General features: G+C 40.7%; 1 protein-coding gene across 3 annotated transcripts in view; it reads right to left on the bottom strand.

Annotated features, from left to right (window-relative positions):
* The window catches only part of mkln1 (muskelin 1, intracellular mediator containing kelch motifs), a 44,657-nt gene that overhangs the window by 19,637 nt on the left and 5,165 nt on the right, over positions 1–19,855 (bottom strand). For 2 of the 3 annotated variants that reach the window (XM_020601514.1, XM_020601515.1), the window contains exons 3-13: positions 17,943–18,085; positions 14,198–14,286; positions 13,978–14,087; positions 12,482–12,674; positions 12,180–12,296; positions 11,881–11,946; positions 8,428–8,540; positions 7,883–8,095; positions 7,074–7,295; positions 6,771–6,900; positions 1,902–2,049 (exon numbers count right to left, since the gene is read on the bottom strand). In XM_020601514.1, the coding sequence (XP_020457170.1) occupies positions 1,902–2,049; positions 6,771–6,900; positions 7,074–7,295; positions 7,883–8,095; positions 8,428–8,540; positions 11,881–11,946; positions 12,180–12,296; positions 12,482–12,674; positions 13,978–14,087; positions 14,198–14,286; positions 17,943–18,085 (1,544 nt within the window). The remainder of the gene's footprint in view (positions 1–1,901; positions 2,050–6,770; positions 6,901–7,073; positions 7,296–7,882; positions 8,096–8,427; positions 8,541–11,880; positions 11,947–12,179; positions 12,297–12,481; positions 12,675–13,977; positions 14,088–14,197; positions 14,287–17,942; positions 18,086–19,855) is intronic. The other variant, XM_020601516.1, reaches the window with a different exon arrangement.

The following is a 19,855-nucleotide window of genomic DNA, read 5'->3' as shown; positions in this document are numbered from 1 at the left end:
ACATACATACATACATACACACACACACACACACACACACACACGTACATATGTTGCTTTCATAACTCATGGGGACTTGTATTAATTTCCTTGAGACTATTCTAACTACCACTTGCCTAACACCTAACCTTAAACCACATCTTCAGTCAAAAGCCGAGTCCCCATAATGTAAGTGTGCGTGTAAACAGGCTTCAGTCCCCATAGTGTGAGTAACACTAGGCGCACACATGCATTGGCCTATTATTACTTAAAAGAACCTAAGGTAAAATCTGGCTTTATGCTGTTAAAAACATGTAAATGATAAATAGGTTACTGTTTGTAGCACGTTTTGTTAAGTTCCAGCAACTACTGTAATATGCCTTTTCCACTGCAGGAACCAACTAACCTGTAAATGAACTAGTACTCTTTGTCCCAGGGTCTGCTTTTATTTCCACTGCCAAAATGTGGTCTTCACTCATACTGGCTTAGAGAAAAAAAAAACTGAGACTTGACCCATACAGGCTTAGAAGTAAAACTGGAACTTGACTCATACTGGTTTGACGGTATAATAAGGACTTCACTCATACTGGTTTTAGAGGTAAAACTGGGACTTCAGCAAGCTGACCACAAGCAAAGCAGCAAGTATCTGTTCTGCTTGCTCAACTGTTGTTTGATAAATTGCTCATACAGCAAACTTAATTGCAAGCACGATTAACAAATATCATAGTCCTTGACTTGGGGCCCTCGTGTAGAGAGGAACTCAGCCTTGCCCACATGTAAAAAAGAATGACAGAGGGAAATATACAGTGGAAAAGCAAAGTGGAACTGTCCACATCAGCCCTTCAAGTTTCACTGGGTTATAGGTATGGGAAGCTCCAGATTACAGCTTGTTCATTTCCGGGAGGGGGTGGATTGGTCTTGGAATTTAGCCAATGATTTATTGTATAAATCATGATTTTGTGTATAAATCATGGCCTAAACAAAGATATGTGAGTGCAGTTTGTGGATACAGTACTTCAGTAGGTATTCACACACTGGTTTATGTGTGAATACGTTTTCCAGAACAAAGCACCATCTAATGGTGTCAATACGCAAATTAATAATTGGTACTTGAATGGGTGTGTGTTTGCTGTGGAGACTAGCGACACCTCATCAAGCAACAGGATGAGGGGGCTGGTTGGAAGTTGGCAGGGAAATGGCTGGCAGCTGAATGGCCTTCAGCTAGGAGCAGCACTTCTGAGTCACTGGGACTGTAATGCATACCTATGCCTGTTACCCTAACCATCACAAATAAATGCCTGACCTCAACCTTACCCTAACCCAAACCTAATTATACCTCTTAACCCTAAAACCAAGTTGTAACCCTCAAACAACCCATTGATGTTGCGAGGACCTCACAATGCAGAATGTCCTCACTGTGATGGTTCTGAACAAACCATTTGTGCAGAAAGACCTGTACATACAGGTCTAGTAGAAAGAAACAAGCACAGGTCCACATAATGCAGCAAGTGTCTCACTGACTGATTTAACTGGACACTGAGTACAAGAACATTTGCTGAAGTCAATGGAATGGAACAGTGAAGGGTGCAGCCTGTTCTCATTCTTTCATAACATTGAGGAGGACATGCACAAATACATTCACATACACTGGGAACATGCAGTAGGATAACCAGCTGTGTGTGGAGAGATAGGGACCTGTTCTCAAATGTGTTGATATTTATATAGTAATGCTGATGTGTAATTGTGTGTGTGTTGCTGTCATGCATGCTCTCTGCGATCTGTTGTGGTGCAGCCCCTGCCCAGAGAGAGCTGGTGTTCGTGAAAGTATTTCCAAGTGTGCGTGTGTGCACGCTTTCCTTGTTGCTGTAGTAATGATCACAGAAACCTTTACTGCACAAAGTGGTTTTCATATGGTCTCCTACCAGTTGTTGCGGGCAATGTCATAGATCCAGAAGGAGTTGCGTACGTTCTCCTCACGTTTGTCCTTATCTTTGCTAAGACCAGACAACACATGGATCTCATTGAGCTCAGGGTCAATGGTGGCTCTCTGGGTAAAGCCTGTCATTGGCACTGTGAAAAAACAAAGATGACAAAAACAGGGAGGTCAACTCAGAGATAACATTTACTTCTACAGCAGATCTGATTCAACTCAGATAAGAAGATAACAATGTTTAGAAGCAGTTCATATTATTATAAAGGAGGGGAAAAAAATCTGTGAGCCAAGTCCATTATTAAAAAAATTTTCTTCTCCTTGAAATGAAAAGAAAAGTACAGCAACAAGCAACAGTATTATAGGCTATCAAAGAAAACTACTTCATAACATAGCAAAATGCTGCCATGGCAACAAGCCCCGACAGAGACAGAGTGAACAGCATGCAAATGGAGAACCGCCGACGCGCACTGTTTTCTTGTGATTACAGCAGCCCTGAGACCTACTGTGGGTAAAGCAAGGAACCAAAAATGAAAGGGCTGTTAACACAGCGTCCTCTGCAGTTCCAGCATGGCTAGAAGTAAAAGGTTTCATCGAAATTACAGATGCAATGCAACAGTAATATCAAGGCTGTATGCAGAACTGCAAAAAAATTAATACCACAAACTACAATATAATTTCAGTTTTCCTTATAAACATATGTTTAGTGAAGTCAGATTTACCGTTCTGTTTCAATGTAACTAAAAGTTTGCCTGTAATGTATAATCTAAGTTATGGCCAGCTGGATTCAGCCATTGTTCTCTTTATCAGAAATGCAATTCAATGTAAAATATATAATCTTATCTCTGTTAAGGATGCGCATTTTCAGTTTTTTTTCTGACCGTTAACCAACAAGATTAAAATGCTAGGCTATTTAGAATGGCTGAGTGTCTGTGACTCATTAAAAAATTTTTTTTAATTTTAATAAGGGGTTTATTTTTACATGTGTAAATACGGCATAAGCAACAACAGAACATAGCACACCACCACATCACACATCTGTGAACTGAGTGCAAAAGCCTAGCAAAATAGTTTCTATGGGCTGCTAGCCGGAGGCAGCTCATGTTACTTCAGGGGTGTGTGATATTATATTAGATGTGGACCATGAATGTTACTTCCTTTTCAATTGTCGTTGTACGTGTTGCAATGACAAGTCAAGTTTTAACAGTTAACAGTTTCAAAGTACACTGTTCAAAATAAATTAGCACATATTTCTCTGAAAACTGCAGATACTGCAAAGACCTTAATCGTGCAAGCAAACCTTACAACCAAGTGTAGGGCAGAAAAAAAAATGGAGGGGTGTCAAACCTTTTGTTTTTAATTTTAATTCATATTTAGTTTGTTTTATGATTGGAATTGAAATAATCAAATATGATTACTGATTATATGGGACCAATTTAATTCTTGTTGCTTCTGGAGGAGGGCAGGTGTCTTTTGGTGGAGCTCTTTGTCATCATCGTGATCTGTTCCCCTGTTGAGATGTGTTTCTCCGAACCTGAACCCTAAACTTGTCCCAACCTTAACCACCGAGGGGGGGGCACTACTAGAAACACAGTTTTAACAGGGGAAACAAGTCTTGATTGGGGAACCGATTTCGATAAAATACCGGTGAGCCAAATAGTAAAATGCAGAAGTGCTGGTACTGTGTACCTGCGCAAACCGACCCACTTCGAGCACTGAGATTAATGGAAGCACACACTGAAATCTCCAGCACCGAGAGCACTGTAATGAAAACCTGCTCCTCCACTCTCGGCTAAATACTCAAAACCCCCAACAGGTTAGCAAAACAGAAACTTATACCCTACTGGTTTTTCTTCAGAAATAACATGTTGTGGGGTTATAGTCTGTGAGACCCATGGTGGAAACTACCCCGTCTGATGGTACTGAATGTCCCAGCCCAGGAATGCAAAGAAAGCACCTCACTAGTGGCCAGCCTGGGGAAGCCTGTCTGATTAGCTTTCCACCACAACCCCATGAGTTGACATGTAGGCCCTGTAGCCTGTTCATCTTCCTCCAAACATGGCGAGTGGAGTTTATACCAAAAAGTTCTATTTTAGTCTCATTTGACCACATGACCTTCTCCCATGCCTCCTCTGGATCATCCAGATGGTCTTTGGCAAACTTCAGACGGGCCTGGACATGTGCTGGCTTGAGCACAGGGACTTTGCGTGCGCTGCAGGATTTTAAGCCATGACGGTGTAGCGTGTTACTAATGATAACCATTGAGATTGCAGTCCCAGCTCTCTTCAGGTCATTGACCAGGTCCTCCTGTATAGTTCTGGGCTGATCCCTCACCTTTCTCAGGATCATCGATACTCCACGAGGCGAGATCTTGCATGGAGCCCCAGTCCAAGGGAGATCGACAGTCATTTTGAATTTCTTCCATTGTCTAATAATTCCACCAACAATTGTTGCCTTCTCACCAAGTTGTTTGCCTATTGTCCTGTAGCCCATCCCAGCCTTGTGAGGGTCTACAATTTTGTCTCTAGTGTCCTTAGACAGCTCTTTGGTCTTGCCCATAGTGGAGGAGTTGAAATCTGATAGATTGAGTGTGTGGACAGGTGTCTTTTATACAGGTAACGAGTTCAAACAGGTGCAATTGATACAGGCAATGAGTGGAGGATAGGAGGGCTTCTTAAAGACAAACTAACAGGTCTGTGAGAGCTAGAATTCTTGATGGTTGGTAGGTGATCAAATACTTATTTCATGCAATAAAATGGAAATAAATTATTGATTTACTGGAATTTTTTGGCAGATTCTGTCTCTCACAGTTGAGGTGTACCTACGATGAAAATTAGAGAACTGTCCATTCACTGTAAGTGGGAAAACTTGAAAAATCGGCAGTGTATCAAATACTTATTTGCCCCACTGTATCAGGGCAGAAAGTGACTGTCTGCTGCTAGAGCTTTTTAAACAATCTGTCACATCCCATCTGAAGGAGTCATACAAAGCAAGGAAACAAACATAACATAAGGTAAAGTGCAGGTTAATTTGTTTTATTTTTACTTTATGTTACTGTAATCATTTTTATATGAATAAGTGGCTGTGGAATGAATCATCTGAGTTTCCATTATTTCTTATGGGAAAATTTGCTTTGATATATGAGTGCTTTGGATTACAAGCACGTTGCCGGAACGAATTATATTCGCAATCCAAGGTTTTACTGTATTATTACAATACACCCATTATAAGTGATATGAAACCCACACCATCATCATATTATAGTTAGTTTTAATTGGCTCAAAAATTACGAGCAATATTAAGTGGTTGATTCTGTGGTTCTGTTTTTGTATTGTTCACCTAGCACGCAAAAACCGTTTAAAAATGTAAACAAACCGCTTAAGGTTACAGTAAGATTTTAGCACAAATTCAGATAAGTAAAAAATTGTCTAGAAGCGTTTTCTCCCTGCTGTACCAACCCCCCACCCCACTCGGCTATCTTCAGGCCTTATTTCTTGACCTCTGTGGCCACTGTTGTTAGAATCTGCACGCTTGCTAAACCAGTATGGCTTATTTCAAAGATGGCCCATGGAAGTTCCCTGTGACCCATGCTGGGAGCAGACCTGTTAGACCCAAGAGGTCGCATTCTGTAGCACAGAAAGAGTGCAACAAAGAACGAGGCAAAACCACTGGTTTGTCATGTCAGAGATGGAGAGCACTAAAGGCCTCCAAAGGGCTAAAACTGATGCAGATGTGGCTTTCTTCTTTATAGACATAAGTAGCTAGCTAATGTGTACATGTCTGCATCGTTAGCAAGATAACTTTAGCATTTCAATTTTGTACCTTTGTATTCAATTATTCTAGCTGTAATCTAAAGTCATTCCAACTGACCGCAGTGTTCGTGTTTTGTTGTCTAATTAGTAGAAACCAGCGCATTTAGCAAATCAAGTAATTTTGCTCAGTTTGCTAATTTTTGCTAGGTTTTTGTCCAGTCCACAGGGTTTGTTTATGTCAGATAGAGCAGTCCATGTAACATTTTAGCAAGATGTCATTAAAATTTACAGCATCAACAACTGGAAGAATGGGGACTTTGTTCAACTATCAAAGCATAATGCTATTTCAAATTTCACAAACAACTAACAGTTACCTTATAATGTTATGCGTGTCAAGTATGTATTATTGAACAAAATACAACAGTGGCTGAACATTAATATGGTATCAACATTACTGGAAAAAACATTCCTTTGTATAATTTACTTGTGTTACTGCTTTATGTAGGAAAAAAGGACCCATGTCACTGCAATGCCACCGAAAACCATGGGCTCTATATTCTGTAAGCGTTAATATTAATGCTGATCTGCCTGATTTACCATATGATGTCATTTCACAGACCGGACATGAGTGGCAAGGAGGCGCAGAGGGAGAAGAGGGAGGGGTTACCGTCTGAGTTTGTTTTGATTCCCACTCACTCTTTAATGGTAAAAAGTTAGCTAGAGTGGCTTCAAACTGAATGATGCATGGAATTCTAGCACGATTTGAATTCCTGTAATCATTTTCATTTAAGCAAAGCTAGTTCAGCAAAGAAAGCAATGTGAATAGCTGTTGTTACCTCAAAGTGAAGGTTTAGCCAGCTGTTATCCAAAAGATTTTCTGACATCTAAACTCTATCTTAGTTACCCCTGCCACTAAAACTCTACAAAATGCACACAAGCAAACCAGACATAAGGAAAGTTATCTAGGAATTACATTTGTCTTGAAAGTTAACTCTCTTGCGTGGCACAAGCTCGCACTGCAGAACTTTTATAAAAGAAAACATCAGATTGACAAAACAACTTGTTGATAAATCATGAGCCCTTTAGTTTGGAAAGGTCTGAGATCTTACCCATGCCCGAGTCCTTCTTGGTGCCATCTGATATAATCTCTACATGATCACCATCCACATCGTAGCTGAAGAAATCATTAAGGTATGTTTTTGACCTCTGACCTCCAAACACATACAAACAGCGATTTCTCTGAGAACAGAAGAGAGAGCGCGAGATACAGTAAACAAAGAGACTAAGAAGAGAGATACAGAAATTATGATTAACCTTCAAGTTCACAGTGTCTAACTGAATTAATCACACAGGATTATCCTCACAGCAGTATAAAGCAACCCAAAATGTGTACCCAGGCTGAATGGACTCACTGTGTGGAACAGCATGCAATGTCCAATGCGGGACTGGACATCCTCTGGCCCGGCATTACACGAGTCTTCACGCAAGAGGCTCCACGTTCCAGCCTGACAGTGGTAGGAGTACAGGCCACTGAACTGAGGGTCTGATGTCCGACTGTCCTCCACACTGCCGTTACATGTCAGGATCCGACCGCCAAAAGTGTAGATCATGTGCTTTTCGGAGTCCATGCACATCTGAAGGAATATCAGGGAACAGAGGACAAGAGACAGAGTAAACAGAAGTACTAAAGTTCAGAAAGAGGTTTGTGGGGAGAACCAAAAGGCATACAGAAACTTAGGAAAGATACTGTATGTTGATATGTTTGTTTTGGTCTTGCCCTAAAACAAAATGACTGTGGACTAAAAATTTATTGCTGAACATAACTGGCATCAACTAGGCTAGTGCCATTTAAACAGTCTGTGTGTCAATGGAGGGTGAGAATGTCACAGATTTTTACATGACTCAAGGAAAAACATTTGCTTGAATGTTCAAGCAGCTTCGAAAAACCCCTCCACTCTACAGCTGTTCGATGTGGTTTAGGATGTAGTTTGTGCTGTTGCTGAATCAGCATGTTGCACTGGGGGTCTTTCTATTATTTTGCCCACAACATTTATATCAATAAGAGTATTCCACCAGCCAAATGCAAATTTTAAAGCTGGACTGGACAGCTGTGCATGACTGCTTGAGCATACTGACTTCAACTACAGTCTAATGCTCAGCTAGTGCCATTTAAACAGTCTGTGTATCAATGGAGGGTGAGAATGTCACAGATTTCAGCTACCTGATGGTCAAACACCAATTTTGGCCCTCCATCAGCTGACGTGTCCTCACTTAGTAGCATCCAGGTGTTTGCATCGATGTCATAGCGGTAGAAGTCACTCTTCAGGGACTTGCTGTTCCTGACGCTGGAGTCCAAGTACCGGCCAAGCGTGTAGATCTGACGCCGCTGGGAGTCGATGCACATCTTGTGGCAAGAACGAGCACTTGGTCCATTCTGATTGGTACACAGGAAGACAGACATCCATAAGCTGTTCAACTGTGTCTCACTTACATATTCAGTGTCTTAAATCAATAACCAGTCCTGAAGAGTGTGGTACTGTGTGCTATGCAAATAACATCAATCTCAAGAAAATGAAAGACCATAAATCATATTGAGGCTACATTCATATTACAGGCCTTAATGCTCAATTCTGGTCCTTTTGTCAGTGGTTTTCAAGCATAAATAGAACTATAAAAACACTTTATTGCTTAAAACATTGGGAACATGGTGAAGGTTTGAGGCCTTCAAGAAGCCAATACTCCCACATATTTTCTGAGCCTTCTTGCCTCTTTCTCAGTGTCTCTGGAGATGCAGGCCCACTGGTTCTCCTGAACGCTGTAAGCCCAGAAGTCAGCCAGGTCCTGTGTGCCATCCCAGCCTCCAAACAGGTACACAGTCTCTGCAGGGAACAAACAGCAACTGCTCAATAAATGGACAAATTGCATTATGGAATATTAATGCTCTTGTGTTTGCATTCATGAAGCGCTGCCTGCAGCTAGCTACACTCAAATGCTCTATCATATCTCCACTTAGTGTATAGGTCCTCAAAGCAGGCTGGATTAACATGGAATCGGTGTTTTTATGGCACATCAACACAGAGAGAAATAACACATGATCCAGCCTGCAGCGTTTCAGTGTGTTCACCAATATCTGAATGTGAACTCATACATGGGTATACTCACAAATACCAAATCACTTTTACTTAACCTTTTATATACATATGCACATTTCCACACAACCACTACCATATAACTGACACTGCCTTTTCTTGCCCCATATATTTGCCAAAAGAAAGTCTGCTCCAAATTTAATTTTTGCATGAATAATGCAGTTACACAGTAAACGCTTACTCCACTGTAAACTCACATTAAAATCAGTAAAGGATTTCAGATAAAAGCTGCAGTAAATAAACCAAACTTCTCCTCTAGTCATTTGTAATGTGTCCTTCAGTGTTTTCTATGAAGGCCACATAGAGAAGGTGGAGCCGTTGTGGCAGGAAGATTTGATAAGAGTCCTCTCTCCATCCCCTTCATAAAGAAAATACTGAAGCTCATCTGTATTTCTGAACCAGTGATAGCACTTTAGCTATAAACAGTCTCTTCTGGTAAACTAAACGTGAATTTTACAATTATCTTGCTCACAATGCTATGCATTAGGAAAATATTAAAGTATGTTAGCAAGACACAAGGCTGCTTTTTATAAAGCTAATGCATCAAAAGTAAACAATACAAGACTGGAATTTGATCTGCCTTAAATAGCTCATCAAAGAAACATGCAGATCAGCCCTGGTCTGGGTCCTGACAATCAGCTAAAGGTATCCATTTGCTGAGAAATTCTCTTCAGTGACAATAGCAAAAAAGAACATGGTGTTACAAGACACATGAGACAATAGCAAAAAAGAACATGGTGTTACAAGACGCATGATGTATTTTAACATTCTACTACCATTTGTATCATGTCACTAATTAATAAGCCTGCTAGTCTCCACTGTGAGAACGTCATCATTTGGGTCAAAAACAGGCCACTGCAGCTCAGGCAGATGGGAGTTGTGAATGACTTCAGGCCAGTGGCGCTCACATCAGTCACTATGAAGTGCTTAGAGAAACTGGTCCTCACACACGTTAACCACATGGTCCCGGACACTGTAGACACCCTCCAGTTTGCCTACCGCCCCAACAGATCAGTGGATGATGCGACGGCTCTGGCTTTATTCCATACCCTGAAACACCTGGACAACAGCAGTACGTATGCTGGGATGCTCTTCCTGGATTACAGTTCTGCATTCAACACCATTCGCCGACGCAGGCTGACTGAGAAGATGACAGACCTCGGTGTGCCAACTCCCACCTGCAACTGGATTTTGGACTTCCTGACTGAAAGACCACAGGTAGTTGGAATGGGACAACTGTGTCTCCAACCATGACAACACCATCATCATTAAATATGCTGATGACACCACCATTCTGGGTCTCATCAAGGAGGGAGACGAATCGGGTTACAGAAGCTTGGTGAACGACATTCTTGTTTATGGAGAGGAGAATAACCTCATCCTCAACATAAACAAGACAAAAAAAATAATAGTAGACTTCAGGAAGAACCCCTCCCCTCTGCTGCCTCTGACCATCAAAGGGTCCGAGGTGGAGAGGGCTGACAGCCACAAGTTCCTGGGCCTGCAGGTGACATCTGACCTGAGCTGGTCACTGAACACAGCTGCCACAGCGAAGAAAGCCCAGCAGCAGCTATACTTTATCAGGCAGCTCAGAAAAGCTGGATTGAACCATCGCCCTCTCACCCAGGCTTATAGAGGACTGGTAGAGAGCATCCTCACTACTGGCATCACAGTCTGGTATGGTAACACCACACAGGCAGAGAGGAAGGCTCTTCAAAGGGTCATAAAGACTGCAGAGAGGATCACTGGGACTGAACTGCCTGCTATGGACACACTATACACACAGCGCTGTCGTAAAAGGGTGGAAAACATAATCAGGGATCCAGGCCACCCAGCTCACTCTCCTCAGACACCAAAACTGCACCTACAGCCTCAGGCACAGCAGGGCGGACAGTATCATCACACACAGAACAAGACTTTACAACAGCTTTTTTCCTGCTGCAGTAAGACTGATGGCAAATACAAAAATGTGAGAATATATGTGCAATAACCCCTCACTACCTCACCAAGCATAATGACCTATCCAAGTGCACCACATGAATTACTAAGTGTGATGTTTGAAGTTCACTGTGGGAAATACTACTGACCTATTTTTGTGTATTGTGTTTTGATACTTTGTCGCCTTTTTGTAACTTTTTTATTTTAAGACCAAGTGTTCTTTCTGGCTTTTGACTCCTTAGCTGACTCCAAAGGAGAGCTGCACAAGAACTCCTATATGTCTAGACTGTCTGTTTATGCATAAATGGGAAATAAAAATCTTGAATCTTGATTCTGAGACATATATAGGAGGAAACAAGCTATGCCATTACTGCTGCAATACCAAAACAGAGTATGGGCTGGAAAACAGATTGCAAAAGCCAAAACTCTTCAATGAGTCCCCAGTAATGATCAACAATAGCTTTGATTCAACAAAAACAAAGACTCAGAAGAGCTTCATTTCACACTGGGTAGCTTGTCATGGTGTCTCTCCAAATCTCCAAAAGATCCTGGCAGCCACAGCTAAGTTTCCCCACATAAAAGGTGTTTTTGTTGTAACCATATGAATAAATGAAAATATTTGGCCCACAAGAGGCTGCAGAGTGTGTACGTGTCAAAGAAAAAAAAGAACATCAAAAAGTAAATAAGGAGGGAAAAGTAGTGAGAATCAAACTGGGATCAGGACAAGTTAGGACTGGGGACAAACATCTGGAACCTACTGTATCAGCTTCTGTGTGCTGCTGTATGAAACACAAACTAAAGGGATGTAATGCCTTCTCTTAGTTCTGACACAAATTGCAGACTGCATTGCTCATTCTCACACACAGACACAAAGTGCAGGATTCTGTTTTTCAGATGAAAAGTACTCCACCACCATATACAGAAAAAAAAAAACAATAGTTCTGTGTCTCCGTCGGAACAAAAATGTTGATTTATGTGCTGCTAAAAGACAGCTTTCTTTTGGAAGAGAAGGGCTGGAGGTGGTTAATTTGATTACACAGTCATATCGTTGCTTTCTGAGTCTGTGTAGGAAGATATGACTCATAGCATCAATTGAACAACCAAGTCATAACACTGGCTGCGTGGGTCTCACCAGTCTGGACGTCAATGACCATTTGATGTCCTCCCCGCATCCCTGGCCTGTTATCATCGCCATCACCTGCAAAGAGAAGAGGAACGAGGACACAAGCATGGTGTATGCATGTGGGAGTTGGAAGATGAGAAAGAGGGCAGTGAGAGAGAGGATAATGGAAGATAGGTGGAAAAACAAGAAGATTAAAGGGCAGAGGGAAGGAAAGAGAAAAGGGGAAGGCAGCACTGGTTTAGCTACAAGGTCACACAGCTTTCAGTGTGCTGAAATGTTGGACAGACAGATTGAATAGTTGGCCTCACTGTTCATGTCGTCTCGGTTGATTTCTTGGGTGCTTGTACCTTTGTTGCATTTTGGGATGATCTGACTCCACCTGGGCTTGTACTCCTGCTGGCTGATATACTGGTTAAACAAACCATCTGACAAGGAGAGAAGAGGATGAAATATGGCAAAATTACTATTAACACATACAGAAACCAGGCATAACAGGGGATTTCACTAGTACTAAAAAAAAAAAAAAAAAAAAAAAAAAAAAAAAAACAAAAAAAAAACATAAAACTCAGTAGTAACATGTAATATTGAGTCACAAGGTCAAGCACAATACCTCTCACAGCTTTGTCTATAAGCTCTTCACAAGCATCAAAATCTCCTTGGAGAACCAGCCGGTCATGGAGGTGTGTGAGCATGGGGTGTTCCAATGCTATCCGAGTCTTCTTCTGCAGTGATTCAAAGGCTTCTGTGTAGTTATGCTGTCGAAAGTGCTTGAGACAAAGGCGGATGGCTTCCTGTTCTCTGTACTGCAAAGGGACAACAGAGAGAAAAACAAATCAGTCCACAAACACAACTTGTCAACTCTACTTCAACCGTACTTGGACAATCCCAGTTGAGGCTGGTTATTTAACCTGAAAAAGTACTGAAACATGCCCAATCAAAATGTTGCCACCAAATACTTGGTTACATTTTTAGTTGCGTTTATTACCAATAGGAATTATGGTTAGTACAATGAAATAAGGCCCAAAGTGTAATCAACTCAGTCTATTGTTTAATGCAGCACTAGTGTTATTTTGTTAGCAAATGCAATTAAACAAAAATTTTGTCAGTGACAGCCTTGCTGAAATCTTAACCGTTAGATTAACAAAACACAGTATAGTATAGACTGTAGTTCAATACAATTACAAAAAACTAACCCTAAATGTAAAGTTTTAAAGGCATAAGAAGACAGATGCTAGCATTCAATCTGCCAAAAGTTATCTAAAGCTTGGAAAACAGCACAACTAGTCAGCACTCAGAGAGTGCAACCTCCACCAAGGGCAACTCAGTTTCCTCATAACGTCATAAAAGCAATATTCCCATGGTAGTCTGACTCTCAGGGTTATGCTAGATGACATTAAAGGGAAGCATGGGGTGTACCGCTTGTTAGGTTACAAGAGTGGGAATGCAGCTATAATGCGCAGCTGGAACACAAACCTCCTCACCAATAGACTGAATGAGATGTAGCTGTCTGCTAAAAAAAATAGTTTGGTCAGATAACGAGCACTCACAACCTCACTGTCGTCTCACACAGTGGGGTGTACTGAGTGATAGCATTTGTTTTCCATTGACAAGGACTGGGCAGCTGTCACTAACCCACGACTTTGTCTGTCTATGTGCTCAGAATGCTGAGCAGCACAGCCGGTCACTCTGATTGTAGTATGTGAGCCCCCTTGTGGCCAAACAGCCTTTGTAGAACTCACAATGGTGAATAATCTAAAAATATTCCTTTATCCAAATTATGATATGGATCAGCACCAACATTGTTCCATGGCCCAAACGCAACCTCTCCAAAAAATTTCATCCAAATCCATTCATTACATTTTGAGTTATGCTGTTAACGAACAAACAAACCAACAAATGCTAGCAAAAAATATAACTCCCGCCATTGGCTGAGGTAATAAACTGAGGTCAGACAGCAATTTGAAATGTTGCAGTGAATTCTGGTATCAAGACCACATCCTTAGCAGCCTTGCTCAAAGACATCTAATTATAAATTTAGGCTTCTATAATCCACACTTTCAGTTCAAGCCCATGCCTCTTACCTCCAGGCAACCAACAGGTGCTTACCTTGCTATACCAGTTAAGGCAGGGCTGCACCACATCAGGATCTTCAATACCATGCAGTTCAATGTACCAGATGCTGAAGTTAAAACTAGGACCCCAAGACATAAGAGGCACTGAGACATAGTGGAAGACAAGATGGAGAAAGAGAACAGTGTAAAAAATACGGAATGTTGGCCATGTAACACAAAGCACATATACCTGGTTGAAATGTATCAGCTCTCACCTATTTTGACAAATCTGCAGGGAAACATCTGCTCATCTATCTTGTGCTTTAAGGTGAACGTTTCCTTGTTGTAGTCATTCTTAAGGCCACTGGCAGAGAAAGAAAGAGAAAGCAAAGATGATAGCACCGTTTCACAATTATATTAGTGGGTTACAATGACAGCATCATCCATATGCTGGTACATTCTAGACAGTGGTCCAACTTTGGCAAATGACCAGCTGGCAGCTATCATCTGGCCTCTTCTTTACCAAACAGGCTGTCTTGTAATGTCATAAAAGTGGATGAGCCACTAATTACTGAGATAACTGACGGTAGCTATTTCACAAATACTGCTTTAGTGTCTCTCAGTATTGGGGGAAATAAAGCCAATAAACCCATCTACATCTTCAAACATTATTTAATGGAAAGAGGATCCATTCATAGGGCAGCATGGTGGCACAGTGGTTAGCACCGTGCGCACACAGCGAGAAGGTTCTGGGTTCGGGCCCCACCCGGGACCTTTCTGTGTGGATTTTGCATGTTCTCCCTGTGCTTGCGTAGGTTCTCTCCGGGTACTCCGGCTTCCTCCCACAGTCCAAAGACATGCAGCTTAGGTTGATTGGTGTCTCTAAATTGCCCATAGGAGTGCGTGCGTGTGTGTGGTTGTTTGTCTATGTGTTAGCCCTGCGATGGATTGGCGACCTGTCCAGGGTGTACCCCGCCTTCACCCGATTGCCGGCTGGGATTGGCTCCAGCCCCCCCCCGTGACCCCGTTTTGGGACTATGCGGTAGAAAATGGATGGATGGAAGGATCCATTCATCAAGTACAAATGTATCAGGCTAAAACTAATTTGTTTTAAACTATTTTCAATACAAATTATTTTAAAATCAACTGATTGACATTAAACAACAACAACAAAAAAAATCCTTTTTCAAATAGCCTCTACACATTTGATGAGCTGGACCTAGAAAATGTTTGGCATTTACATTTGACTAATGACTTAAATGATTAAATCTGTTATTAAAATTGTTGCCTAATCACATTCCTTCAGTAAACTAATAAATGATTTGTTTCTTTATTAGTTTGTCAGGGACAAATACACATTAGTTAACATCAAAACTGCAAATGTGTCAGATTTAGCCAAAAGACTAATTTTCATCCAAAAGGTCCCAGGGCAGGACGATGTTATACAATAAAAAGAATTACAAAAATAGATCTAAATTACTAAGAGGCAAAGTATAAGCAAATACACAAATTAGAATACATAAGTAAATACACAAGTTGATGTCCAAAATAATTTAGACATCAGTCGCAAAAACATAGAGCATTTGTTCACCAAAATAAAATACATGCACCCAAGAAAGCAGAACAAATACAAAATACACAACTGAAGAAGCACAGTAGATACAAGGACAGATATATCAGATGTCATGTCACCACTTTTGTTTTCCAATAACCAGAGTTTCAGATTTCTAGTGAAAATGCCACATGTGGTTAACTCCCTTAAGTCCACCGGTAACATATTCCAAGCACAATAACAAAAAGATGGCTGAACAAACATGCTCTTTCTATTTGGTATAATGCAGTCACCTCTAACAGCAGCTCATATGATCATCAGCGGAGAGTACCACCAGAGTAATGGCATGTAATATGGCATCAGCATAGTTTATAAAATTTTCCCCAAATTAAAAAACTAAATCATATTTTAATAAATATTTTTAATAACAATAATGTCTAGAACCTTCGAGGCTTGTTTATATACTATATATCTATATACATCTATCTATATATATCTATATATATAGTATACTATCAAGTTTAAGAGTGGTTTTACAAGTCTGAGACCAACTAGTGAAAGATTATGTGATGTTTTGGAGAATCATTCCATTCAGAAATAGTTTAGTAGGCTCCGTTGTCAGGTTATTTCTAATAAATTTAGGCCAGACTAACTTTTACTATGCTCACAATTTTCATAATACATTTCTAAAGGAAAGTTTTGAATCAACTATGATGCCCAAATATTTGAACTCCTGTACCACCTGAAGCCCTTGTCCCTGCACAGGAACCAAAGGGGGGACACGTGAATTTAACCTTTTTTCAAAAAAAAAAAAAAAAAAAAAAAAAAATATTAAGATTTTTTTTTAGTTAAAAGTGAGATGCAAACAAGAATTTTTAAATTATTGGTAATTTGGTAATTGTAATGCAGACTGTGTTTTATCATTCACATGTACACAGATGACCACATCATCCAATCCAGGAGGATAGATGTCTTTTAGGTCATTAATATACAATCTGAACAGCAAAGGACCCAAAATGGACCCTTGTGGTACCCCCACTGTATAATCGGAGTATTTTGATCTTAAGTTACCCACTTGTACACACTGTTTATCCTTTCTAAATAAGATTTTATCCAATCAATTGCAGATGAAGAGAAATTGAAGCACGACAATTTAGCAAGTAAAATTTTATGATTTACTGTATGGAAAGCTTTTAACAAGTCAGGAAATACAACACCAACAGTGCCACCTCTGTCCATTTGTGCTTTCACTTGCTCCAAAAAAACAACTTGCAGTCTCTGCAGAATGAGGTTTCCTGAAGCCAGACTGCAAAGGGTGTAATATTTTTGGGCTGTTTTGGAGATGTGAAAGAAGTTGTTGCGCTACACATTTTTCTAATACTTTGGACATAATCAGAAGTATACTTATTGTTTTGTAGTTCTTGATATTCGTATAACTTCCAGGCTTGTGAAGAGGAGTGATAACTGACTTTGTGCATAAAATAAGGAAAATCCCTTGAGTGATGGACAAATTGATGAGCTTAGTTAAAGGAATTACAAACAAATCTTTTGAGTTTTTAGAATCAATGAATCTATACCATATATGTCTTTAGCTTTAGAGCCACTGCCCTCCACCCACTTCGGAGGTGCTCTCTGGAAGTTCAATTTCTACACCCCTCAGGAGGTAGTACTAAAATCATGTTCCAGGAATGCGAGGGGGGAGTGAGTGTGTGCTCACAGAGCAGTCACCCATGACAAGCACAGTGTGTAAAGGGGCACTTACTGTGTACTAATTTAGAGGGAAAATGAGGACTTGTTGTTTTAGAGGCAAAGTGGGGACTTCAGTGGTGAAGATGTCACCTTTCTGCAAGTTTATGTTCTGTTTGTTCAGCAGCTGTTGACAGACTGGTCATACAGTCACCATTACTGGCTGATTGTTGTTGTGACCCTCCACATCTCTTCTCTCTCTGCTCAGCATGACTACTTGTGAGAGAGAGGCACAGCCCCTCCCTGTTCTAAACAGAGAGTATACAGTAAAAAAACAAAGCAGGACGGTCCGTGTCAACCCGGGAGGTTATGTGGGGCAAAGTACAGGATATACCGCTCATTAGGTTCCAATAGTCAAAACACAGCATTAGTCAAATCGAAGTAAGAAGGTTCCAGACTCGAACCTCACGGTCGACTGTGGTTTTTCTATGTGTAGTTTGCATGTTCTCCTCGTGCCTGTGTGGGTTTTCTCCAGGTACTCTGTCTTCCTCCCACAGCACAAGCACATGGACATTGGGTTAATTGGGTTAGTTTCCCCTTAAAATGTCTTCTGAGACAGAGCTTTCCCCCAAGCTGTGAATCCAAACAACCCCAACTTTTCTCACACAAGATAGCTAAAAATGCTCTATTACCAGTTCACATTGAAGCATTTACAAATTCTGTCATTTCCAACTGCAATAACCACAGAAATGATTTGGACTGGTTTTTGATGGACATCTCACCTAGACAAAAGCTCTGTCATGTTCTCTTCACTCATCCCACCAAACACTTTAAACTTCTTCAGGTTACAGACGTGGGTCTTCTCATACTTCCCAAAGGTGATGCTCTGAACAATTGCTGGTCTTTCCAATTTCAAGATTAAAAACTGGAAAAAAAGAGAGAGAGAGATGAAACAGAATGAAACCATAGTGGAAAGAGATGATTCTATTAGTGTGTGTGGAGGACTGCAGAAGCTACCTGCACATAGGCCATGCCAGCCACTGTGAAAAGATTTGCTCACTGTGTTAACGACTACACCAGGCCAGTCTACTCTGTCAGATAAGTGGCATATCATACAATCTACAAGCTGCATTCACGTCACTGTTGCTCTAACAAACCAGGACATTCAATCACAAATCACTAGTGGCCATTAGGCCAAATCAAGTTGACACCATAGGCTATAACACTAATTAAAGTACCACTGGAAAGTAGGCACTTAATAAACCCCAGAGACTTTATTAATATTAATCTGAGATTAAATCTGAAAACTGACATCACTCATGACTCTTTTCACGTTCATCATATATGGAATAAAGGCAACTCTACTGACCATTGACTCAGCTGTCAAGCATTCATCTTGTTCTTTTGCCCTTGTGTGCCATGACTCAGCATGTGATAAAAATGTCTGACCCTCCCATAAGGCTCCTGCAATGACATTTCATTCCTTACCTGGAATTTGGCCCACACTGTTTTAATTGGTCTGTCCCCACTGTTGCCAAGTGCTTGCTCAAAAGGGATTTGTTGGCTTTTTCCCTCTATGATAATGATGATAATAATAATAATAGTAAGGTCTAGACCTTACTTTGCAAAGTGTCCTGAGATATAGCTCATGACTGTATTTACTTAGTGTGAACATGTTTTCTGCAGATATTAATTACAGCTAGTTCTTTCCTACACACACCACCTCAGCTTTCTTCCACTTCAAAACAGTGATTTCACTGTATATTTGTTGTTTGAAAGGACGTAAGGTGAGCTTTTAAAACTTATTTCTATTGTTCTTGCTTATTTTAGTTGTACAGCTCAACTATACCACAGAGCTGCTTTATCTGGCAAACAGTGGGAGAAGTTAAGCTGATGGGTGAGTGGTTAACCTGTGTTTTGAAATGTTTCATTTCCTCTTGCTATACAACACACACTTTCAGATTTAACCTCAAACTCCCTGCCACAGTGTCACAGCAGTCAGTGACACAACAATAAACAACCTTTTCACTATAAATAAAAGACAGACAATTCATGCCAATAATCTGCTCTGTCAAATCTCCTAGCAGGTGACAAGGAAAAGCAACTAATGACTGTAATGACACCATACTGTATGTGTCTTGTTTGTATGTATGTGTATGTATATATATATATATACACACATACATACACACACACACACACCATAACATTATGACCACCTGCACAGGAGTCAATATGGCGGTTGGTCAGCACTGGTGTCACTCTACAGCTCACTGTGCATCTTCTGTGAATCCATTTGCTTCCACAGTTCTACTGTCAGGAAGAGCACAGATGTGTCTACAATTCAGGGACGAACTGATGTAAAAGGAGTGAAAACTGTGGTCGTGAGGACAAGTTAGAATTTTTTAGACAAATCCAACAGCCTCACCACTCTGTGTGATATCACCACTACAGCCCCTGACTCTTTCTCTTCATAGAGACCAATGGACAGTATTTCTCATTTTCAAACATTTCAACAAAGTTTTAAATACATTTTAATCTTTTGAAAAGTACAAATAGAAGTTAAAGGTTTAATCTACAGTAGGGCAGCCTCATCATCAGTGAGCTGTGGACGTCCATGACCCTGTTACCTGTTCACCATTTGTCCTTCCTTAGACACTGTTGGTAGGTACTGACCACTACAGACCAAGAACAC

Source organism: Monopterus albus, unplaced genomic scaffold (genome assembly GCF_001952655.1).
Source record: "Monopterus albus unplaced genomic scaffold, M_albus_1.0 scaffold51.1, whole genome shotgun sequence".
NCBI lineage: Eukaryota > Metazoa > Chordata > Actinopteri > Synbranchiformes > Synbranchidae > Monopterus > Monopterus albus.
This window is presented reverse-complemented; position numbering and strand designations above follow the sequence as displayed.